General features: G+C 34.2%; 1 protein-coding gene across 1 annotated transcript in view; it reads left to right on the top strand.

Annotated features, from left to right (window-relative positions):
• The window catches only part of LOC101409020 (septin-14), a 98,991-nt gene that overhangs the window by 67,983 nt on the left and 4,807 nt on the right, over positions 1-26,201 (top strand). Inside the window, exons 6-8 of the mRNA XM_087449212.1 lie at positions 20,889-20,985; positions 22,370-22,538; positions 23,420-23,552. Coding sequence (XP_087305338.1) covers positions 20,889-20,985; positions 22,370-22,538; positions 23,420-23,552 — 399 coding nt within the window. The remainder of the gene's footprint in view (positions 1-20,888; positions 20,986-22,369; positions 22,539-23,419; positions 23,553-26,201) is intronic.

The raw sequence follows: 26,201 nt of genomic DNA, 5'->3' as shown, positions 1-26,201 counted from the left end.
TGGCTTGGCTATTGTAAATAATGTAAATTTACAATATTGTAAATATTGTAAATAATACTGCAATAAACGTGGGATGCTGCAATATAGTGATTTCATTTTCTTCAGATAAATACCTAGAAGAGGAATTACTGTATCATATGGTAGTTCTATTTTTAATTTTTTGAGTAACACCCATAGTGTTTTCCAGGTGGCTGTACCAATTTACATTTCCCCAACAACGCACAAAGAGTCCCTTTATTCTGCACTGCACCAGCACTTGTTATCTCTTTGATAATTGCCATTCTAACAGGTCTGTGGTGAAATCTCATTATAGTTTTCATTTGAATTTCCCTTATTAATAGTGATGTTGAGCACGTTTTTGTGTACCTGTTGTCCGTTTGTATGTTTTCATTGGAAAAATGTCTGTTCAGTTCCTCTGCCCATTTTAAAATGAGATTATTTGGTTTTTCGCTATTGAGTTTTTTATACATTTTGGATATTAACTTCTTATCAGAAATATGATTTGTGAATATTTTATTCCATTCTGTAGGTTTTCTTTTCATTTTGTTGATAGTCTCCTTTGCTGTACAGAAGCTTTTTAGTTTGATGTAGTGCCATTTGTTGCTTTTTTCTTCTTATGTCCCTTTGTTTTTGGTGTTAAATCCAAAAAAACCTTGGTACACTGATGTCAAGGAGCTTAATCCCTGTTTTTTTGAGGAGTCTTACGGTTTTAGGTCTTATGCTCAAATATTTAATCCATTTTGAGTTGATTTTTGTGGATGATGTAAAATAGTGATCCAGTTTAATTCTTCACATGTAGCTATTTTTCCCAACACAATTTATTGAAGAGACTATCCTTTCTGCATTGTATATTCTTGGCTCCTTTGTGTTAAATTAATTGAATATATATGAATGGGTATACGTCTGGGCTCTATATTCTATTCCATTGATCTATGTGTCTCTTTTTATGCCAATTTCATACTGTTTTGGTTAGTACAGATTTGTAATATAGTTTGAAATCAGAAATGTGATACCTCCAGCTTTGTTCTTTCTCAAAATTGTTTGGGCTTTGGGGGTCTTTTGAGGAGCCATACAAATTTTAAGATTTTTTGCTCTATTTCTGTAAAAAATGTTATTGGAAACTTGAAGGGGATTGCATTGAATCTGTAGATTGCCTTGGTTAGTATGGACATTTTAGCCTTAAGACTTCCAATTCATGAACATGGAACATCTTTCCATTTGTTTGTGTGTTCTTCAGTTTCCTTTTAGCAAAGTCTTATAATTTTCAAGGTACTTATCTTTCACCACCTTGATTAAATTTATTCCTAAAATTTTATCCTTTTTGTTGCAATTTTAAATGGGTTTATCTTCTTAATTTCTCTTTCTGATAGCTTGTTATTAATGTATAGAAATACAACTAAATTTTTTATATTTTCTTTTTATCCTGCAACTTCACTGAATTCATTTATTAGTTATAACAGTGTTTTGGTGGAGTTTAGGGTTTTCTGTACATAAAATCGTGTCATCTGCAAAGAGAGACAGTTTTACTTCTTCCTTTCCAATTTGTATGCCTTTTGTTGCCTAATTTCTCTGTCTGGGACTTCCAATACTATGTTGATGCAAGTGGTGAGAGTGGGCATCCTTGTTCCTGATCTTAGATGAAAATGTTTCAACTTTTCATCATTGGGTATGACATTAACTGTGGGATTGTCACATATGACATTTATTATGTTGAGGTACATTTCATCTATACCCACTTTGTTGAGAGTTATCATAAATGAATGTTGAATTTTGTCAAATGTTTTTCTGCATCTATTGAGATGATCATATGATTTTTTTTCCTTCATTTTGTTAATGCGGCATATCACATTGATTTGTGAATGTTAAACCATCATTATATCCATGGAATAAATCCCACTTGATCATGGTGTTTGATTCCTTTAACGTATTATTGAATTTGGTTTGCTAATACTTTGTTGAGGATTTTTGCCACTATGTTCACTAGAAATATTGGTCTGTAATATTCTTTTATTATAGTGTCCTTGACTGGTTTTGGTATTAGGTAGTGATGGCTTTCTAAAATGAGTTTGGGGGCCAGCCTGGTGGCATAGTGATTAAGTTTGTGTGCTCTGCTTCAGCAGCCTGGGGTTCATGGGTTCAGATCCTGGGTGTGGACCTACACACCACTCATCAAGCCATGCTGTGGTGTCAGCCTGCATACAAAATAGAGGAAGATTGGCATGGATGTTAGCTCAGGGACAATCTTCCTCAAGCAAAAAAAAGGAAAATTGGCAACAAGTGTTAGCTTAGGGCCAGTCTTCCTCACCAAAAAATAAAAATAAATAAATAAATAAAATAAAATGAGTTTGGAAGTATAATGTCCTATTCTATTTTTTGGAAGACTTTGAGAAGGATTGGTATTAATTCTTCCATAAATGTGTAGAATTCACCTGGGAAGCCATGTGATCTTGGACTTTTGTTTGTTGGCAGGTTCTTGGTGACCAATTCAATCTCTTCTCAAGTAATTGGTCTGTTCAGATTTTTTATTTCTTCATTATTCACTCTTGGCAGATTGTATGTTTCTAGGAATTTGCCTATTTCTTCTAGGTTGTCCAATTTGTTGGAGCTTAATTATTCATAGTAGTCACTTATGATCCTTTGTATTTCTGTGGTATTTGTAACATCTACTTTTTATTTCTAATTTTATTTATTGAGTCATCATCTTTTTTCTTGGTAAGTCTACTTAAAGCTTTGTCTATTTTGTTTATCTCTTCAAAAATGTAGTTCTTAGTTTCATTGATCTTTTCTATTGTTTCTATTTCATTTATTACTGCTCTGATCTTTGTTATTTTCTTCCTTCTATTGACCCTGAACTTCATTTGTTATTTTTTTTATTGAGGCTAAATTTAAGTTGTTTATGTGAAATCTCTCTTGTTTCTTGATGTAGGTGTTTATCGCTATGAACTTTCCTTTTAGAACTGCTTATGTTGTATTTCATAAGTTTTGGTATGTTGTGTTTTCATTTCTATTTGTCTCAAGATATTTTTTTATTTCTTTCTGACCCATAAGTTGTTCAGTACCATGTTTTTAATTTCTTACATATTTCTGAATTTTCCATTTTCTTCTTGTAATTAATTTATAGTTTCATAACATTGTGGTTGGAAAAGATGCTGGATACAGTTTCAATCTTCTTAAATTTATAAAGATGCTTTGTGGACCATATATAATCTATTCTGGAGAATACTTCATGTGCACTAGAGAAGCATGTGTATTCTGCTTCTTTTGGATGAATGTACATAAATATGTATTATGTCCATCTGGCCTAATGTGTCACTTTAGTCCAATGTTTCTGTAGTGATATTTTTTTGTCTGGATGATACATCCATTGGTGAAAGTGGAATATTAAAGTCCCCAACTATTATTGTATCTATTTCTCCCTTTGGTTTCAGCTTATAGAATTCTCTTTAACATCTCTTGTAAGGCTGGTCTGGTGATGATGAACTCCTTCAGGTTTTGCTTGTTTGTAAAACTCTATCTTTCATCCAATTCTGAAGGACAACTTTGCTTGGTGGAGTATTATTGGTTGGCAGTTTTATTTCTTTCACCACTTTGAATATATTGTGTCACTCCCTTCTAGCCTGTAAAGTCGCTGCAGAAAAATCCAGTGATGGTCTTATGGGGATCCATTGAATAAACAAGTTGTTTTTTCTTGCTGCTTTTAAAATTCTCTCATTGTCTTTAACTTTTGGCAATTTAATTTTAATATGTTTTGATGTGGATCTCTTTGGATTCCACTTATTTGTAACTCTCTGGGCTTCCTGGATCTGGATGTTTGTTTCCTTCCTCAGATTAGGGAAGTTTTCAGCCACTATTTCTTCAAAAAATCTTTCTGTCCCTTTCTCTCTTCTTCTCTGTCTGGGACCCTTATAATGTAAATATTGGTCAACTTGATGTTGTTTCATAAGTTTCTTAAGCTATCTTCACTCTTTTTCATTCTTTTTTATTTTGCTTCTGTGATTGGGTGAATTCCACTACCCTGTCTTTTAGTTCACTGCACCTTTTCTCCATTTGATCTAGTCTGCTGTTGAACCCTATATTGATTATTTAGTGTTGTTATTGTATTCTTCTGCTCCGTGATTTCTGTTTGGTACTTTTTCTCTCTTCGTTGAAATTATCAACTGTTCATCCATTTTTACTTTGATCTCAGTAAGCATCTTTATGACCATTACTTTGAAATCTGTACCAGATAAATCACTTATTTCCATTTCATTAAAGGTTTTTTTCTAGGGTTTTATCTAGTTCTTTTGCTTGGAACATATTCCTCTGATTCTTTATTTTCCTTTACTCTCCATGTTGATTTCTGTGCACTAGATAAAACAGCCACTACTCCCAGTCTTGTTGGGGTGGACTTGGGTAGGAGATTAATCATATGATTCAACCTTGCCCTAGCTCTTGGTTTTCTCTCAAATCTTTGTGATTGTCCAATTGGCTTTTTTGTTCTTATTGGTTCTCATTTGTTGAGGGTGTGCTAAGACCTGTCATTGTTCCAAAGGAGAATATCTCAGTCAGCACTTGGATGCAGGCTGATTGGAAAGTGGGACTTCAGTCAGCAGTTTTTAAAGTATGTAAATAAATCTTTTTCAGGGAAAGACTAGAAGATGAATATTTCTTTCTGTTTTCTCCACATTGAGCCCTGGGGGATAGCCAGTTAAAAAAATGTTTCTTTTTTTCTACCATCTTGTCTAACTTGTTTACACAAGTCCTCCTGGCCATCAGATCCAGGCTAATGGATGTGTTCTGTGGGTGGCAGCCACAAAATCAGGGCACTACATGTGCACAGAAGCTCCTTTTACGGTGACACTGATGACCTGTGGTATGGCATGTGGAAAGCATGAAGACGGAGTTTGCTGGCCCCCCTTTCCTCTGGAGAGTATTGAATTCAGCCCCTAGTATTAAATTAGAAGCCTGATCTTCATATAGGCCTCTTTCCCAGAAAGACCAGGCATTTCAGTCTGCTGCTTCTGCACTGTGCCCTGGCAGGATAGCTGGCTAAGAACTTTTTCTCTGTTTGTTAAAGTCCTGTGGAACCCTCAAATGTAATCCATTCTGGCTACCAGAACCAAACAATCAATGGGTGCACCCACTGGGTGTCAACCATAAAAGCCAGGGTGCTAGATGTGAGCACAAGCTCCTTTTTGTGAGATAACGGCCTCCTCTAGTGAGGCAGAAAGAGAACATGAAGATGGCACCGGCCAGCCTCCCCGGTCTCTGGAGAGTAATGCAATCAGCTCCTAGATGTGTGTTAAATTAGAAGCCTCTTGTCAGGCCACAAATTTTAAGATAAGAAAACAGTCTTATTTCTTAGAAAGACTTCTTTCAGTCTTCTGCCTCTGTGCTGGGCCCTTGGGAGACAGCTTATTAAGAACTGTTTCTCTGTTTGTTACAGTCCTATGGAAACTGCAAATGCTCCACTGACCACCACAGTCAGGTGATCAAGGTATGTGTCCCCTGGGAAGCATCCACAAAAGCCAAGATGCCAGACCTATGTACAAGCTTCTTACCAGGGAATACCAGTGAACTGAAAGAAGATATAGGGAGAACACAAAGATGGTACCCACCAGTCTCCCTCATCTCTGGGGAGTACTGAAGTCAGACCCTAGGTGTGTGCTCAATTAGAAGTCTGCCCCTCACACCACAGCTTTTAAGATAAGCAAATAGGTCTCCTTCACGGAAAGACTGGATTCAGTCGTCTACTGCCTCTGTGCTGGGCCCTGGGGGGATAGCCAGGGCTATAGTGATAGTGAGTCCTCATGAACTCTGTAAGAACTGTTTCTTATTTTTCTATAGCCTTGTGAGTCTCTTGGAAGCAAGCTCCATTGCCTTTTAGAGCTAGATTTTTTGAGACCTGTCTCTCAGATAGATGTCTTAAAAGTTGACATGCCAGATGTGGGATCCAAATCCTTTACTCATCAGGGAGAATCTGTGAGTTGTGAATTTCCTCATGGCTTTGTGTTGCCACACGGGAAGTGGGTTTTTGGTGAGATTGTGTCTCAGCCTCTCTTTCACTGTGGGTTTTTTTCTCATTTACTTCATGCGCAAGAGTTGCTCAGCTGGTCTCTGTAATTCTTTCACAGGAAAGTTTTCCATATGTAGCTGTAGATTCTATATGTCTGTGGCAGGAGGTGAGTTCAGGAGCCTCCTATACTGACATCATTAATCAGAAACTTTTTTCTTAATGTAGACATTTATTGCTATATACTTCCCTCTTAGAACTACTTTTCCTGTATCACATATATTTTGATGTTTCCAGATATTTTTTGATTTCCCTTCTGATTTATTCTTTGACCATTGGTTGTTCAAGAGTGTGTTCTTTAATTTCCACACATTTGTGAAGATTTCAATTTTCTTCCTATTATTAATTTTTAGTTTTATACCAATGTGGTTAGAAAAGATATTTGATATGATTTCAATCTTCTTAAAAATTTTAAGACTTGTTTGTGACCTAACGTATCAGCTCACTGGAGAATGCTGCTTGGTGCTTGAGAAGAATTTCTAAGCTACTGCTGTCACCAGCACCAGTCAGATGGGTGTGGTGAGGTCCCAGGTTCTCGATCCACAGACACAAAGGAATTTGAGAGTGGACACAGAAGAAGTTTTAACAGAGGAGGATTTATTAGCAAAGTGAAAGTATACCCCCAAATGGAGGGGCAGGAAGGCTGGAGGGGAGCAACTGCACTGAAGTTGTGGTGGTCAGTGGCTTTGGAATGTCGGGTCTCAGGGGCAGGTGAGCGTATTGGAACGTATGTCAATTGGGGCATTGTCTCCACCTCCATGTCGGGAGGGGGAGAATTTTCCCTTACATAGGCATCTCTGGAACTGTCATGGTGGTGATCCCTACAGGAGGGGATCAAAACTACAATGCAAATGAGGCTTGGGGCTACTCTCGGTCAGGGTCGGGGGGAGCATTGCACGTCTGAAGAGCCACTGCCTGGTAATGAGGACGCTGCACCTGGTGGAGTGACCTTGTGGTCAGGGGGAGTGTTGCACATCCGAAGAGCTGCTGCCCAGTAATGAGGAAGCTGCACCTGGTGGAGTGACCTTGCTCCCAGCTCATATCTAACTTCCTGCCTATTTCACTGCTGTTGGATGGAATGTTCTGTATATATTTGTTAGGTCCATTTTGTCTAAATTGTAGTTCACGTCCACTGTTTCTCATTGATTTTCTGTGTAGATGATTTATTCCTTGTTGAAAGTGTAGTATTGAAGTCCCCTACTATTATTGTGTTGCTGTCTATTTCTCCCTTTAGATCTATTAATATTTGCTTTATATATTTAGGTGCTGTGATGATTTACAATTGTAATACCCTTTTGATGAATTGACCCCTTTTGTAATTATATAATGACCTTCTTAGTCCTTATTGTATATTTTGAATTAAAGTATAGTTTGTCTGATATAAGTATTCCACCTTTGCTGTCTTTTGGTTTCCATTTACATGGAACAATTTTCCTCACTTTGAGCTTATGTGTGTCCTTCAGGCTGAAGAGGGTACTTGTAGGCAGCATTTCAATGGGTCTTTTTTTTTTTTAATCCATTCAACCACTCTATATCTTTTGGTTAGAGAATCTAATAATTTACATTTAAAGTATTTTTTGCTAGGTAAGGGCTTCTATTGCCATTTTGTTAATTGCTTTTTGGGTTTTGTGGATCTTTTGTTTCTTTCTTCCTCTCTTTTTGTTTCTGTTTTGATTTGATGATTTTCTATAGAAATATGCTTTGATTCCTTTTTCTTTATCTTTTTTGTATATCCTATAGTTTTTTGTAGTTGTCATAAGGGTTACATAAAACATCTTATTGTTATAACAGTCTGTTTTAAGCTGATAACAACTTAACTCTTATATCATGCAAAACTCTACATTTTTACTGCTCACGAACATTTTGTTTTTGATGTCACAGTTTACATCATTTTATATTGTGTATCCATTAACAAATTATTGTAGTTATAGGTTTTTTTACTTGTGTTCTTTTAACTTGTATACTAGAGTTTAAAGGGATTTACATTTGACTATTTACATTACTAGATTATCTGAATTTGACTTATGTTCCTATCTGAATTTGATACTTACATTTTCCAGTGAAATTTATCCTTTATATATTTTCATTTTATTAATTAACATCCTTTTGTCTCAGCTTGAAGAACTCCCTTTATCATTTTATGTAAGACAGGTCTAGTAGTGATAAAATCCTCTGCTCTTGTTTGTCTGGAGAAGTCTTTATCTCTCCTTCATTTCTGAAGGATAGCTTTTCTGGTTAAAGTATTCTTTTTTTTTTTAAATTTTTTGTTTATTGCAGTAACATTGGTTTATAACATTGTATAAATTTCAGGTGTACATCATTATACTTCTATTTCTGCATAGATTACAGCGGGGAAGTGGGGAGGGAGGATGGCGAAAGGGATAATTCGGCACATGTGTGTGGTGATGGGTTGTAATTAGTATTTGGGTGGTGAACATGGTTAAAGTATTCTTAGTTGGCTTTTTTTCCCTTCAGCACTTTGAATATATCATCCACTCTGTTCTGGCCTACAAAGTTTCTGCTGAGAAATTTTCTGATACCCTTATTGGGGTGTCCTTGTATGTGACAATTTGATTTCTCTTGCTGCTTTCAAAATTCTTTTTCTTTGATTTTTGAAGGATGTTATTATAAAGTGCTGCCTTGGTGTAGTCTCTTTTTGGGTTCAATCTGTTTGGAGTTGTTAAGTTTTATGTGCCTCGATGTCCAAATCTTTCCTTAGATTTGGGAAATTTTCAGCCATTATTTCTTTAATAATATTTCTGTTCGTTTTTCTTTCTCCCCTTCTTCTGTGACTTCCATAATGCATATATGGATTTTCTTATGATGTGCTATATATCCCATATTCTTCCTTCATTTCTTTTTGTTCTTTTTTTCTTTTTCTTCTCCAATGGGATAATTTCAAATGACTTGTCTTCCAGTTCACTGATTCTTCTGCTTCATCAACTCTGATATTAATGCTCTTATTGCATTATTTTATTTTATTTTATTCATCAGTTCCAATTTTCTGTTTGATTATTTTTATGATTTCCATCTCTTTGTTGAAAGTCTCTTTTTGTTCATGTATTGTTTCCAGATTTCATAGAGTTGTATATCTTTGTCCATTTGCAGCTTGCTGAACTCCATTAAGACAATTACTTTGAATTCTTTGTCCTGCACTTTATAGATCTTCATTTCTTTGAGATTGGTTACTCAAAAGTTATTCTGTTCCTTTGGTGGTGTCATATGTCTTTGATTTTTCTTGTTCCTTAAAGTCCTGGTTTTTTTTTTTTTTCTTTTCATTTTAAGGGGACACCTCCTCTAGTCTTTACTAACTGCCTTCTGGATATAAACACCTTTGCCAGTCATCTAAGCTAGGATTTCTGAGGCTTTCTCATATATTTTTTTATGGATGTTCATGCTCCACATCTCTTGTTCCCTCTGGGGGGAGTTCTTAAGATTGTATACCTTCTTTTACTCCCACCACGCCAGTCATGTTCTGAGAGCCTCCTGTTTGTTTCCCTAGGGTGGTGCCCTGAAATCTCACATTTCTGTGCCTTCTCCCAATCCTGCTGAGTTGAGTCAGCTTTCTGTGCATGCTCATGAGCTGTCTGCAAAGTCTTGCACTTGCTCTCTGCGGGGGCACTCCTGGTAACTGGCCTTGTGACTGAGGTATCTTGAGTGCTGGCATGCCCATGGGCCAGTTGATGGGGTCCACAGGCAAGGTATCCCAAATGACTCATGGGCCAGCCTCCTGATGGAATTCCACAAAGTGGCTAGGAGGATCCATGGCCTTATATTGAGTTCCATGCCCTTTACACAGTCATTCCTATTCTTTTCTTCTCACTCTCAGCTTCCCCCAATCACTCAGCCATGATACTCACCTCAGTGTTCTGAGAGGGGCCAGACGCAAGTGGTCCTTTTGGATAGTACCCACATGGCTTAGGAAGTTGGGCACTCACTCGTTACACTCTTGCTTTCCCCATGAGAGAAACCATGGGCCCCATGGGTCACTTGGTCCTGCCCTGGGCCACCATAGGCAAGAGGCAATGTGAGTAAAGTGAAATTGTTCCTACCTTCTTCTAAGTATTTATTCAGTATGTATTCACAGCTCCAATGCTGTGTTGGAACTTCTCCACTGGACACCTGGATTCCTACAAAAGCACTCTTGTCCCTGAGTGGTTGTCAAAATTTATGCTTCTGTGGGGAGATTATGGCACAGAACTCCTATTTCACCATCTTGTTCATGTCACTCCAAATTGTGGTTCCTTTAAGGGATAGTTTCTGAGATGAGTATTTGATATTTGTTCTAAGCCCAGGAGAGTCTCTCCCAGCTGTCTTATTACTTAGTTCTTCTCTGCAAAGTAGCTGTCAAACAGTTTAACCTTTATTAAAATCTCACCTCACAAGTGCCTTTCAGTGCAACCTTTTCTGTCCTTTAAAAAATTATTTAAAAGACTTTATTTTTTGAGTAGTTTAAGGTTTACAGAAAAATTGAGCAGAAAGTACAGAGCATTCCCATATACCTTCTTAAGACACATCCCCCCGAGATTGTCCCTATTATTAACATCATGCATTAGTGTGGTACATTTGTTACAATTGATGTGTCAATATTTATACATTATTAACTAAAGTACCTAGCATACATTAGTATTCATTTTTTTGTTCTACATTCCATAGATCTATGATCTAATTTGAATTAATTTTTGTGAGATATATAATGTCTGTTTATAGATTCTTTTTTTGCATGTGGATGTCCAGTTCTTCCAGCGCACTTGTTGAAAAGACTATCTTTTCTCTATTGAATTGCCTTTGCTTCTTTATTAAAAATCAGTTCACTATATTTGTGTGGGAAAATTTCTGGGCTCTTTATTCTGTTCCATTATCTACTTGTCTATTCTTTTGCTGTTACCACACTGTCTCAATTACTGTATCTTTGTAGCAAGTCCTGATGTCAAGTAGCATCAGTCCTCCAACTTTTTGCTTCTTCAACATTGTGTTGACGGTTCTGGGTCCTTTGCCTTTTTTTTTTTTTTTTTTTTTGCCTTTGCCTTTTGAAATAAATTTTGGAATATAGTGATATTGTATTTTTAATTTCAAATTCCAATTGTTTACTGCTAGTATATGAGAAAGCAATTGACTTTTGTATATTAACCTTGTAGCCTGCAACCTTGTCGTTATTGCTTATTAGTTCCAGAAATTTAAGTGGAAACGCATCTAGTTTTTCACCATTAAGTGTGATAATGGCTGTAGCTTTTTTCAGATGTTCTTTATCAAGTTAAGAAATTTCCCTGCTATGCCTAGTTGGCTGAAAGTTTTTATCATGCATGGCTCTTGGATTTTTTCAAATGCTTTTTGTCAAATGCATTTATTGATATGATTATATGTTTTTCTATATTAATCTGTTGATATAATGGATATATTAATTGATTTTTAAATGTTGATCCAATCCAAGTGGAACAAATCCCAGCTGGTCATGGAGTATAATTCATTTTATACACTGTTGGATTCAATCTACTGATATTTTGTTGAAGATTTTTGCATTTATTTTCATCAGGGTTATTGGTCTGTAGTTTCCCTTTCTTTTAATGTCTTTGTTTTGTTTTGGTATTAAGATAATGCTGGCCGCATAGAATGAGGAAGTATTCTCTTTGCTTCTATTTACTGGAAAAGATTTTAGAAAATAGTATAATTTATTCTTTAAATGAACAGTAAAATTCACTAGTGAACATGTCTTTGTCTGGTGCTTCTAATTTTGGAAATTTATTAATCATTGAGTCAAATTCTTTGAGAGATAAAGGCATATTCAGATTATTTCTCTTTGTGTACATTTGTAAGAATTGATTCGTTTCACCTAGGTTATCAAATATGTGGGTATAAAATTGTTCAATGTATTCCATTATTTTCATTTTAATGTACATGGGATCAGTAGTGATGGCCCCATTTTTGTTTCTGATATTAGTAATTTGTGTCTTTTCTTTTTTTCTTGGTTAACCTAGGTAGAGGTTTATATATTTTTTTTTGATATTTTCAAAGAACTAGCTTTTGGTTTTGCTGATTTTCTCTATTGATTTCCTGTTTCAACTTCATTGACTTCTGCTCTAATTTTTATTTATTTTCTTCAGCTTGCTTTTGAAGTAATTTGTCCTTTTTTCTTCTTTTCTAGTAGAAGTTTAGATTATTAATTTATGTCTTTCTTCTTTTCTAATGTATTCATTGAATATTATAAATTTCTCTGTAAGTGCTGGTTTCACTGCACTACACAAATTTTCTTAACTTTTATTTTTATTTTCATTTGGATCAAAATACTTTAAAATTTCTCTTGATCCGTGGGTTATTTAAAAATATCTACTTAACACAGAGAGACAGAGATTGGATTGGTGTTTACCAGAGAGGAAGGAGGGTGGAAGGAGGGCAAAAGGGATGATTAGGCACATGTGTGTGGTGATGGATTGTACTTAGCGTTTGAGTGGTGAACATGATGTAATCTGTGCAGAAATAGAAGTATAATGATGTACACCTGAAATTTATACAATGTTATAAACCAATGTGACCGCAATAAAATAAAAATAAAAAAATAAATAAATAATAACATAAATAAAATAAAAGTATCTTCTTTATCTTCAAGTTTTGCAGCTATTTCTTTGTTATTGATTTCTACCTTAATTCTACTATGGTCTGAGAGCGTATTTGGTATGATTTCTATTCTTTTAATTTTTTTTACTGTTAAGTGCAATCTCATTGTTGTTCAATGAGATTTCCATGACATTTTAATATCGCATATCCGTTACCAACAATTCTTCATTTACCTCTTGCCTCAGGCCCTGGCAATCACCATCCTGCTTTCTGTTTTCTGAATTTGACTATTTTAGACATCTCATATAAGTGGAATCATATATTATTTGTCTTCTGTGACTGGCTTATTTTACTTAGCATAATGTTCGCAAGGTCCATCCATGTTGCAGCATTTGACAGAATTTCTTTCCTTTTTAAGAGTAAAAAATATTCCATTGTATGTATATACCACATTTTGTTTATCCATTCATTGATGGACATTTGGCTATTTACAAATAGCCACCTCTTGGCTATTGTGAATAATGCTGCAATTAACATGACTTGCAAATATCTCTCTGAGACCCTGCTTTTAATTCTTTCAGATATATTCCCAGAATGAGGATTATTGGATCATATGATAATTCTATTTTTAATTTTTAGAGGAACAACCATGCTGATTTTTATAACGGTTGCATCATTTTACAGTCTCACCAACAATGCATAATGACTTCAATTTTTCTACATTTTTGTCAACACTTGTTATAGTCTTTTTTTTTAATAGAAGCCATCTAAATGGATGTGAAGGGATATCTCATTGGGGTTTTGATTTGCATTTCTATAATTGTTAGTGATGTTGAAAAAATTTTCATATGCTCACTGACCATTTGTATTCATCTTTGGAGAAATGTCTAAGTTCTTTGCCCATTTAAGAATATGTTTACTAATTTTTGTTGAGTTGTAGGGATTATTTATATATTATAGATATTAACCCCTTGTTTGATTTGGTTTGAAAATATTATCGCCCATTACATAGATTGACTTTTTTACTCTGTTGATTACGTACTTTGATGCACAGAGTTTTCAACTTTGATGTAGTCCCATTTGTCTTTTTTGCTTTTGTTGCCTGTGCTTTTCACACCTTATCCAAGAAGTTGATGCCAAATCCATCTCCTATGTTTTCTTCTAGTAGTTTTATAGTTTTTGATCTTATATTTAGGTCTTTAATTAACTTTGTGTTAATTTTTATATGTTGTAAGATAAGGCCAACTCTATTCTTTTGCCTGTTGAAAATCAGTTTCCCAGCACCATATGTTGAAGAGATTGTCCTTTTCCAGTGCATTTGTTTTGTCACTTTTATCAAAGCTCTTTTGATCAAATACATGAGGATTAATTCTGGGCTCTCTATATGATTCCATTGGTCTATATGTCTGTCCTTATGCCAGTAGCAATCTGTTTTGATTACTGTTGCTTTGTAATATGTTTTGAATTCAGGAAGCATGAAACTTCAACCTTGTTTTTCCTTTTCAAGATTTTTTTGGCTATTCAGTCAGTTAAGATTCCATATGAATTTTTGATTGACTTTTTATGTTAAGACAAAACATGCCATTTGGGATTTATATAGGGATTGTATTGAATCTGTAGATCACTTTGGACAGTGTGGACATCTTAACAATATTAAGTCTTCCAATCCATGAACATGGGATGCCTTTCCATGTGTTTATCCTTTAATCTCTTTTAGCAACAGTTTGTTGTTTTCAGTGTACAAGTCTTTCACCTCTTTGGTTAAGTTCATTTCTAAGTATTTTATTCTTTTTGATGCTCTTGTAAATGGAACTGTTTTCTTAATTTCCTTTCTGTATTGTTCATATTAGTGTATAGAAATGCAACTGATTTTTAAGTTTGGATTTTGTATTCTGCAACTTTATTGAATTAATTTATTAGTTTTATTAGTTTTTTGTGGAATATTTAAGGTTTTCTACATGTAAGACTATGTCACACCACATTAACAAAATGAAGGATAAAAATCATATGATCATCTCAATAGATGCAGAAAAAGCACTTGAAAAAGTTCAACATTTATTCATGATAAAAACTCTCAGTAAAATGGATATGGAGGGGGCCAGCCCCATGGCTTAGCAGTTAAGTGCGTGCCCTCCACTACTGGCGGCCCAGGATCGGATCCCGGGTGCACACCAACGCACAGCTTCTCCAGCCATGCTGAGGCTGGGTCCCACATACAGCAACTAGAAGGATGTGAAACTATGACATACAACTATCTACTGGGGCTTTGGGGGAAAAAAAAGGAGTAGGATTGGCAAAAGATGTTAGCTCAGAGCCGGTCTTCCTCAGCAAAAAGAGGAGGATTAGCATGGATGTTAGCTCAGGGCTGATCTTCCTCACAAAAACAAAATGGGTATGAAGGGAATGTACCTCAACATAATAAAGGCGATGTATTACAAGCCCACAGCTAACATCATACTCAATGTTGAAAAACTGAAAGCTTTTCCTCCATATAAGGATGAAGAAAAGGATGCCCACTCTTACCCCTTTTATTCAACATAGTATAGAGAAGTTCTAGCCAGAGCGAGTATGCAAGAAAAGGAAATAAAAGACATCCAACTCAGAGAGGAAGAAGTATAACTGTCAATATTTGTAGGTTACATGATCTTATATATAGAAAACCCTAAAGACTCCACCAAAATGCTGTTAGAACCAAAAAACAAATTCAGTAAAGTTGCAGGACAAAAATAAATATATAAAAATCAGTTGTGTTCTTATACACTAATAATGAACTATCAGAAAGAGAAATTAATGAAACAATCCCATGTGCAATTGTATCTAAGATAACAAAATACTTAGGAATAAATTTAACCAAGTAGTTGAAAGACTTGCACACCAAAAACTGTAAGACATTGATAAAAGAAAGTGAAGAACCCACAAATAAATGGGAAGATATTCTGTGCTCGTGGATTGGAAGACTTAATAGTATTAAAATGTCCATACTACCCAAAGCAATCTACAGATTCAATGCTAACCCTATAAAAATTCCTATGGCAGTTTTAACAGTAACAGAACAAACAATCCTAAAATTTATATGGAACCACAAAGAATTTGAATAGCCAAAGCAATCTTGAGAAAGAAGAACAAAGTTGAAGGTATCATGCTTCCTGAGTTCAAACTCATTACAAAGTTATAGTAATCAAAACAATATAGTATTGGCATAAAAAAAGACATGGGGATAAATGGAACAGCATACAGAGCCCAGAAATAAATCCATGCATATATGCTCAATTAACTCAACACAAAGGAGCCAAGAATATACAATGGGGCAAGGACAGTCTCTTCAATAAATGGTGTTGGAAAAACTGGACAGCCACATGCAGAAGACTAAAATTGGACCACTATCTTACACCATACACAAAAATTAACACAAAATGGATTAAAGATTTGAACATAAGACCTGAAACCATAAAACTCCTGGAAGAAAACATAAGTAGTAAGTTCTTTGACATTCATCTTCATGATGATCTTTTGGATTTGACATCAAAAGCACAGATAAACAAGTGGGACTACATCAAACTGAAGAGGTTCTGCACAGTAAAGCAAACCATCAACAAAATGATAAGGCAACCTACTGAATGGGAGAAAATATTTGCAAATGATATATCTGATCAAGAGTTAATACCCAAAATATAGAAAGAACTCATACAACTCAATAGAAAGAAAATAATCCAATTAAATAATGGGAAAAGTACCTGAATAGACATTTTTCCAAAGAAGACAACAGGTACATGAAAAGGTGCTCAACATCACCAATCATCATGGAAATACACATCAAACCACCATGAGCTATCACCTCATACCTGTTAGAATGGCTGTTATCAAAAAGACAAGAAATAACAAGTGTCGGTGAGAATGTGGTGAAAAGGGAACCTTGTGCACTGTTGGTGGAAATGGAAATTCTTTTTGCCACTATGGAAAACATTATGAAGTTTTCTCAAAAAATTAAAACTAGAACTGCCATATAATCTAGCCATTCCACGTCTGGGTATTTACCAGAAGAAAATGAAAACATTAATTCCTAAAGATATCTGCACCTACCTTTCACTGCAGCTTTTTTTTTTACAGTAGCCAAGACATGGAAGCAATCTAAGTGTCCAACGATGGGTAAATGGATAAAGAAAACGTGGCATATATATACATATACACATAATGGAATATTATTCATCCACAAAAAGAATAAAAGCTTGCCATTTGTGACAACACTGATGGGCCTTGAGGGCATTATACTAAATGTAATAAGTCAGACCAGAGAAAGACAAACGACATATGATCTCACTTATATGTGGGATCCAAAAGACAAACAAACAAAAAACCCCTGAACTCTTAGGTACAGAGAATAGATTGGTGGTCGCCAGAGGTGAGGTGGGAGTGGGCAAAATAGGTGAAAGTGGTCAAACAGTACAAACTTCTAGTTATAAAATAAGTAAGTCCTAGGGATGTGATGTACAGCATGGTGACTATAGTTAATAATACTGTATTGTGTATTTGAAAGTTGCTAAGAGAGAAGATCTTAAAAGATCTCATCACAAGAAAAAAATTGTAACTATGTGTGGTGATGGATGTTAACTCGACTTATTTCACCATATTGTGAAGACTAATGTGAAGAATAATGGTGATTATTTCACAATATATTCAAATATCAAGTCATGTTGTACACCTGAAACTAATATAATGTTATGTGTCAATTATATCTCAATTAAAAATATATTTAAAAAGATCATGTCATCTGAGAACAGAGATAGCTTTACTTGTTTATTTCTGATTTGTATGCCTTGTATTTTTATTTTTTCATTTTTTTGCCTAATTTCTCTGGCTAGCACTTCCAGTACTAGGTTGAGTAGGAGAGGTGAGAGTGGGCATCCCTGTCTTGTTCTGGATATTAGAGAGAAAACTTTCAGCTTTGCGCTGTTGAGTTTGATGTTGTGGGTTTTTCATAAATGAACTTTGTTATGTTGAAGTAATTTCCATCTATTCCTGGTTTGTTGAGTTTTCTTGTTATAAGAGTGTTGAATTTTGTCAAATGTTTTTATGCATGTGGTTTCTGTCCTTCATTTTGTCAATGTGGTGTATTACATTAATTGATTTTCATATGATGAACCATTCTTGCATTCCAGGAATTAATCCTATTGTATTATACACAATTATGGCATACACAATAGTGTTTGATATAATTGTGTATAATACCTTAATATACCATTGAATTCAGAGTGCCAGTATTTTGTTTATGATTTTTGCATCAATATCCATCAGAGATTTTAGTCTGTAGCTTTCTTTCCTTTTAGTGACTTTGTCTGGCTTTGGAATTAAGTCAATGCTTGCCTCAGGCAAGCATTTGGAAGTTTGGAAGTGTTTCTTCCTCTTCAGTATTTTAGCAAGAGTTTCAGGAGAATTGTAGACAGTGGAGTTAATTCTTCTGTAAATGTGTGATAGAATTCTTTAGTAAAGCCATCTGGTCCTGAGCTTTTCTTTTCTGATAGGTTTTGATTACTGATTCAATCTTCCTACTTATTTTAGGTCTGTTCACTTTTTGTATTTCTTCATGATCTCATCTTGGTAGGTTATGTGTTTCTAGGAATTTGTCCATGTCTTGTAGATTATCCACTTTGTATTATAATCATTTTTTTCCTGTGACATCAGTTTTAATGTCCCTCTTTTCATTACAGATTTTGTTTGAGTCTTCATTCTTTTTCTTTTTTTCTTAATCTTGCTAAGGACTAGTCAATTTCATTGATCTTTTCAAAAACGAACTTTTGTTGATTTTTTCTATTTTCTATATCTCTGTTCTAATGTTTATTACTTCATTCCTTGTGCTAGTTTTAGGTTTTGTTTGTTGTTTTTCTAGTTTCTTGAGTCGTAAACTTAGGTTGTTGATTTGAGATCTTTTTTCTTTTTAATGCATTTAAAGCTATACACTTCTCTCTTAATAGTGCTTTGACTGTATCTCATAAGTTTTGGTATGTTGTGTTTTCCTTTTTGTTTGTCTGAGTATATTTTCTAATTTATTTTGTGTTTTTTTTCTTTCACCCATTGGTTGTTTAAGACTACATTATTGGGGCTGGCCCCATGGCTTAGTGGTTAAGTGTGTGTGCTCCGCTACTGGCGGCCCGGGTTCGTATCCCTGGTGCGCACCAACGCACCACTTCTCTGGCCATGCTGAGGCTGCGTCCCACATACAGCAACTAGAAGGTTGTGCAGCTATGACATACAACTATCTACTGGGGCTTTGGGGGAAAAAAAGGAGGAGGATTGGCAATAGATGTTAGCTCAGAGCTGGTCTTCCTCAGCAAAAAGAGGAGGATTAGCATGGATGTTAGCTCAGGGCTGATCTTCCTCACACACACAAAAAAAGACTATGTTATTTAGTTTCCACATATTTGTAGTTTTTCTATTTTTCCTTCTGCTATTGATTTCTAGTTGATTTCATTTTGTTCAGCCTTTTTCTTAGTGTTTGGACAGGAATGATAACTTCCAAGCTCTTTGCATGCCAGAAAGAAACCAGAGGTCTGCTCCACTGTTTTTCAGAGTGCCCTTAGTCTTCTTTTTCTCTACCCTCTGTTGCAAATTAAGTTAGCTCTTCTGGGAAGATATTAGATGCTCTCTGTCTTATGGCCTGCTTCTCCCTCCAGGAAACATCTCTGAGGTAGGGCTTTGGAATTGGAGCTGGGGACATTGGAAAGGTTTTTTTCTGAGTGTCAGCCCACTCTAATAACTGAGTGCTCAGTGGGGAGAGGCAGCAGCTTGAGGTTCTTCCACCACCAGGAATGGAGCCACTGCCTCACATGTGGGGGCAAGGATGATCAAGGCCCCAGTCTTCTCCATGTGCTGTACCCAAGGTAGAGACTCTATTACACAAATGGGGCTTGAGAGGTAAAAGGGAGACTTTTCTCTCAACTGCACCTGCCAGAAACTTAGTCTCAGGGACAAATAGATGGGAACCGAACGAGAAATGCTTTACTGTCTTTCTCTTATTGTGGTATGAGGCAACACTGGATGACTAAATTCTTTATAAATTTCTTTTCTGCTAATAAATTCCTTCATGCTAATAAATATCTAAAATATCATATTATGCTTTGAAAGATAAACTTGGTAGTTAGATAGACTTAGATTTCAATCCTAGCTTCTCTACTTAAAACCATAAGATCCTGTACAATTCCTATCCTCTCTGAGGCTGTTAACTTATCTACACTATGGGATCACTGATACCTCTTTTGAGGTATAAATGCCAGAATCTTTGTGAAGTGCCTGACACATAGGGTCTAGAATGTAACACACAATCGATAAATATTAATTCCATTTCTTTCATTTCTCTTTTCTTATTTTTCATATCCCATTTATGATATCAAAAACTAAATAGACGTCTGAATTGAAAAGCTGACTAATGTAAAATTTTTATTTATTCTTCTGTGTTATATTTTCTTTAGATATTGTCTTAAAGATTTTGGCCCCTCCTATCTAACTGTACTTTTAGGAACTCGTATAGAATAATTTTTTATAAAAACCAGTTAATAGACTAAATACTGTTAATTATTAAATATTTAACATAATATTTACCCCAGATATTTCCTGTATATTAATGCTTCTATTCAGATAGAAAATCTATATAACTTCTGACAAATAATGAATCTATCTTGCATATTTCTGCTTCTGTATCCTGTTTAAAACCTTATCCTTACCTATGATTGCCCTTCCTACTTTGCTTATCATCTTCCCAAGTCTTTCTTGGGTTGCACTCCATTTTTCAGACTGCCCCTGACTCTCACCACCCAGAGTGAAATTTTAATTATATTTAGAATTTATTGACATTTGTAGTACTATTTATTAGTACTATAGTAACTATAGTTACTATAGTTATAATTATTCTCAATACTTTTGTCTTTTAACTTTTATATTGGAGTTAAAAGTTACTTGCATATCATTTCTTTGACATTATCTTTGTGTTTTAGGGTAAAGAGAACATGAGAAAAACATGTCTACTAAAAATCTTTTTTCTTTGTATTCCCTACAGCAGAATGCTTTGCTTTGGCTCTACTCAGTAGATAATTTTTAATTGTGTGCATGGCCTGACACAGATGGTTGCATAAATCCATTTATTGCCAAGTCATAAAATCTGAGGCAGGGTATATCCTTTGCTTGAATAAATTTATTATGATATTTTTGTCTCTGTTATTTTCATAACAGAAGAGCAACAAAGTAAGCCATATTCGTTTAAGGGAACATGATTAAAATTATTCTTACTTTCTAGGGACACTTACCTTTTGCTGTAGTAGGGAGTACGGATGAAGTGAAAGTTGGAAAAAGGATGGTCAGAGGCCGTCAGTACCCTTGGGGAGTTTTACAAGGTAAATATGATGAAAGTGAGCAGGCTTGCTCTGGAATAATTTTATATATATATAGTCTCGTAGTCTCAAAATATCATTTTAACTTGAGCCAATATTGGTAACTCTCACCAAACATTAAATTAACAGTTACTAATAAGAAGCACATATTCTGTTGCACTTAAGTTAATGCTTACTTTGACTATGATTCATTCTCATAGGAATTTGCTGGATGGTGCTTTAGGCAAAAATCCACAGAGGCTGAGCAGAACTTCTTCATTTACCCTAATCTACCGTATGCATATTATTTCTGTATACATACACCATCACATTCAGAATGTTGGAAAGTGCTTTGAACAAAAGAACTTTGAACAACACTGAAGCATAAATACTAGTGTTTAAAATATGTTACATAAATTAACTACTACCTAATTTATAAAGCATTTTTAAATAGTCCCTAGGAAAAGGGATGGTAAACTATTTTTAAAATAAAGAAATATAATTTACCTTTGGATAAATTATACCTAGACACTTAAATTAATTATCTAGTATCCTAATCAGTTGGAATATTGTAGTAGGCAGTCATTTATCGTCTGGTTCATATACTTGTGATACTAATTATTGGGAATTGGATTATCTCTACCCATACTAGTTTCTAAAAGTTGTTTTTTTAACTGATATATTAGAAATTCTTAAATTTATGAACCAAATTAAAAACATATTTTAATGAATATTAAAATTTGGTTACAGTATCTTACACAATAAACAATATATTGTGCTCAGTTTTCTGGATATGACAAACATAGGAGAGAGCCATGTGAATTTATTGATTGATTTTGAATATTGACTATTTAAGTCTCATGGTGTATAAATAAAATTTGATAATAAAAGCATGCACAATTGTTAAGGCCTTCATGTTAGCAGGATTTAGTTTAATGAAATTATTTACTTTAGTAAAACTATTACATTCTCTACTAACACTCTGTGAAATACCTTGAGAGTAGTTTGTAAAATGCTAATTTTAAAATTATTTGTTAATGAAATAATATATTATTAAATGTATTTAACATAGTATTAAATATAAAATGAAATAATAATAATTATTTTACGATAATTATTAATGAAAACCTACACCACATATTAATATAATATAATGTTATTTCACTGTTTCATATTTATTCTTTGGCTAATAAATTTAAAGCAAATTTCCTGGTCTATAAATACATTGTGCCTATAATTGGTATGTACAACCATAGTCCCATGATTAAAAAAAATTATAACTATTAACCAGAATGATCTCTTAGCTGTTATTTTAAATGTGTTTTTTATGCATGCATGCATTCAAGAATACTTATTGAGCGCCAGGGGTTGATAATGAGTGTTGTGGCTTTATTATTTTTTTGCCTAGTGGAAAATGAAAATCACTCCGACTTTGTTAAGCTCCGGGATATTCTTCTTAATACAAATATGGAAGACCTGAAAGAACAAACCCACACTTGGCACTATGAACATTATAGGTGCTGCAAACTGCAGAAAATGGGCTTTACCGATGTGGGCCCAGACAACCAGCCAGTTAGGTGAGTGGAGATCTTGCTAGAAAACGGTAATGTGTGATTTAGAAATCCCCTACAACGAGATACAATAATTTGGAAATGAGAATCACTACTTTTCACATCCTGGGCCATCCTGAATTTTATGTTTTTTAATCATCTTCAGACTTAGATGGAGAGAGTTAGTAGGAGCAACATAATGCAAGGGCTCATTTATATGCTGAAATGTGTGTATATGCTGAAATGTGTATCCAAAAGAAAAACATTGTTTCTATTTTTGTGTTTTATATGAAACAGAAGCTCAGGAAGGAGGTTTGCAAATATTAGCAAAGATTGACAAATGACGGCAAAGGATATTGAGAAGGATGGCAAAAGATAGTGAGGACTGGATGGAGGATTGGATTGAGGAAAGAGAAGACATGGAAGTCAGCTGAAAATAGTTTTAGGGTGGGTGTATTTAGCTATATTGGAAAGGAATAGGATTTGTGCTGCAAAAGTATGACAGTGTAGTATAATCCAGTTATATCAGTTATGGTACTTGGAAGACAACCAACATTGAACTGGCTGTCTTAAATAAATCATGTTTTGAAAGATGCCTGGCTTTATTTTAAGTATTTTGAGAACTTTACAATTTAGAAGTTTCCCCAAATTTTATTGTCAAAAGATGTGAAGACGTGATAAGTGGTGGCGATGAGAAACCACTAATGTAAGTGTTTCAAAATTCTAGTATTCTTTTTATATATTTTCTATATACTCATACTTAATATTGTACCTCACTTTTTTACATCTAATGACATAGAAAGAATATTGGAAAATGTCTTTATATGGGACGTAACGTACAATATACATTTTTACATGTTTATTTATATTAAAATTGTAATATGACAGTAATAAAAATTACTTTTTAGTTTTCAAGAAATCTATGAAGCCAAAAGACAGGAGTTCTCTGATCAATGTCAGAGGGAAGAAGAAGAGTTGAAACAGAAGTTTATGCAGCGAGTAAAGGAGAAAGAAACAACATTCAAAGAAGCTGAAAAAGAGGCAAGTACTGCTAGTTTAATATAATCTGTATTCATTTTTAGATGTCCTATTGATCTGAGGATTTTAATCTCAAGGGTTTAGTTGATGGTATTCTTCAAAAAATAGCTATTTACCATATAGGCTTTGAATACAACCTTTAAAAAAATCTGTAATTTTATTTTTTATAAAGAATTTGGAGAATTTTTTTTAAATAACCCTTAAAATAATTTTTTTTAACTTTTTAACCTTTATTTTATTTATAATTTGAGTTTTTATGCATAAAGTTTAATTTATAACAAGTTTAAGCTATTGACTTCTGTAAAGAGTCGTGGAATTTCTAACGCTACCACTGCATTGGAAAATTTTCTTCACTTTTATAAATAAGCAGGTAAATATTGACTAGTGCAAGCCTTGAGTAATTACAGAACTTTTAGTTGGTGACTTATGTGGCTGCCTTTTTTATTTCATTCCAATCTGTTTCCAAAGAAATGGAAAAAGAGGCTACCAATATAGTTTTGATTATTTGCCACAATACATTTTTGACAAAGGAATATATTTGCAATCATAAATATCTTTCTCTCAAGTGCATCTGGTTTCAACTTAAGAACATTTAGTTTTAGCAGGTAAATTGGAACATAAACGTCCTTTTCCATAGAAAAAATATAATGACTAGGTGCTGTGAACCAGATGTCTCAGTCAGGGACAACTGAACAATAAGTAATAGAAATTTCTTTAGCTTAGGTATAAAGGAAGGTATTTTGGAAGTATTCAAGGGTATGTCATGGCATCCAAGATCAGAAAACATAGCTGGATCTCTTGAGGACTTCAACCCAGAGTAGGAAGTGACCAGAAACCAAATCAACCATTTAAATTTTCCATTTCTCCCCTACCTCATTCCCCTTAGTTATGATACTTATTTCTGTACATCTGCTTTAATTTTGCTCTCTGGAGATCAGTTTTTCTCCCATTCCTCAATCATATGTCCTCTCAGGGAGAACCAACCACAGCCTAAAATTGCTTGTGCAAAGTTGGGAGTAGCAGAGTTTCATAACAGGGTTTAATAATGCCTGTGAAAAGAAGTGAATGAATTTCTGGTAGAAATAAAACAACCAAGATTCTAAAGGCATCGATACAGAACAAAGTGACAGGGAAACAGGCCATCTGGCGTGTTCTGAAAAGGAACAACTTAATTATTTAAAATGTGATAAGTAAACAATAATTCTGATTAACTGACAAGGAAAGTGGAGGATCACAGAGGTTAAAGTAAACTTTCTAATCACACCTAGCAGATGGATTAGCCAAAATTCAAACTTACATCTTTAAAATTTTCAAATACTTAAAAACTGTTAAGTTTGTATGTATCCCACACTGTTAGAGAGTTTGGTATCTTTTTATATTTTAATCTATTGCTTGTATTTTTTCAGAGAATCGCCAGTCTGTTTATAGTGTTTCCATTAGTCTTTCTCCTATTAATCTATAATTCTTTATATATTGTAGAGAGTGCTCGTTTTATAAATATTTGCAATATTTCTCTTAATGTCTCCTGTCTTTCAGCTTTATTTACAATGTCCTTTGTTCAATAGAAATTTTATACCTCGATATGGTCAAAATGTACTAGTCTTGTCATTTATAACCTTTGCATTTTTTCTATTGCCTAAGAAGGCTTTACTTACTTGAAGGGTAAAAATGTATATTCTTATGTTTTCTTCTAATATTTTTATAGATTTGTTTTTTACATTTGGGATTTAGTTTTGTATTTTTTCTTACAGATTGGTAGCCAATCATACAAGTATCGTTTGAGTAGTCCATCCTCTCTAGTGGATTTGAAATGCTACATATCATAGTATAGCATTAAATTTCTATAGGTGGTTTATTTCTGGACCCTCTTTTCTGTTTCATGGATATATATTTTTTATTCTGTTTTAGTGCAACTGAATTTTAATTATCACAGCTTTACAAGTTTGTTTTGCTACCTATTAAGGCAAGTCTCTCCTCTCATCTTCCAGTGTTGCCAAATTTTCTTGGCTATCCTTGCATATTATGTTTTTCAGATTTTAGGTCTATTATCAAGTTCCTTAAAAGATCCTGTTGGATTTTGATTGAGATTGCACTGACTTGATAGGCTAATTTCCATAGAATAACATCTTTACCAATATTGTGACTTACCACAGGGATACTATATTCATCTCTATTTATTTAGGATACACTTTCATGTTCCTCAGAAAAATTATTTAGAATGTATATAGGTCTTTCTCATATTTTGTTAAGGTTATTCTTAGCATCTTTAAAGTTATCCTTGCTATTACAAACGGAACAGGCTTTTCTTTTTTATATTGAAATTGATTATTTCAAGAGAGCAGGAAAGTTTTTTATTTTTATTAGTCCTAACAGTTTTCAATTATTTTGTTATTTATTTACATAATCATATTATTCACAAATTAGTGACACTTCTATGTTTTTGTAACCAATATTTATATTGCTTATTTATTTTTCTTATTCTATTGCATAGGTTGTGACTTCAAGGAGAATAGAGCCCAGGCTGGGGTTTTTTGCTGACTTATTAGAAATATTTTTAATATTTCACCATAAAGTATGATGTAGTCTGGTGGATGTTTTTCCCATATTAAGATATTTTTTATCCTATTCTCAGTATAAACCGACATTTTATAT

Source organism: Ceratotherium simum, chromosome 26 (genome assembly GCF_057802395.1).
Source record: "Ceratotherium simum simum isolate JZ-2026a chromosome 26, ASM5780239v1, whole genome shotgun sequence".
Taxonomy (NCBI): Eukaryota; Metazoa; Chordata; class Mammalia; order Perissodactyla; family Rhinocerotidae; genus Ceratotherium; species Ceratotherium simum.
Note: the sequence above shows the minus strand (reverse complement) of the source record. Positions and strands in the feature narration are given on the sequence as shown.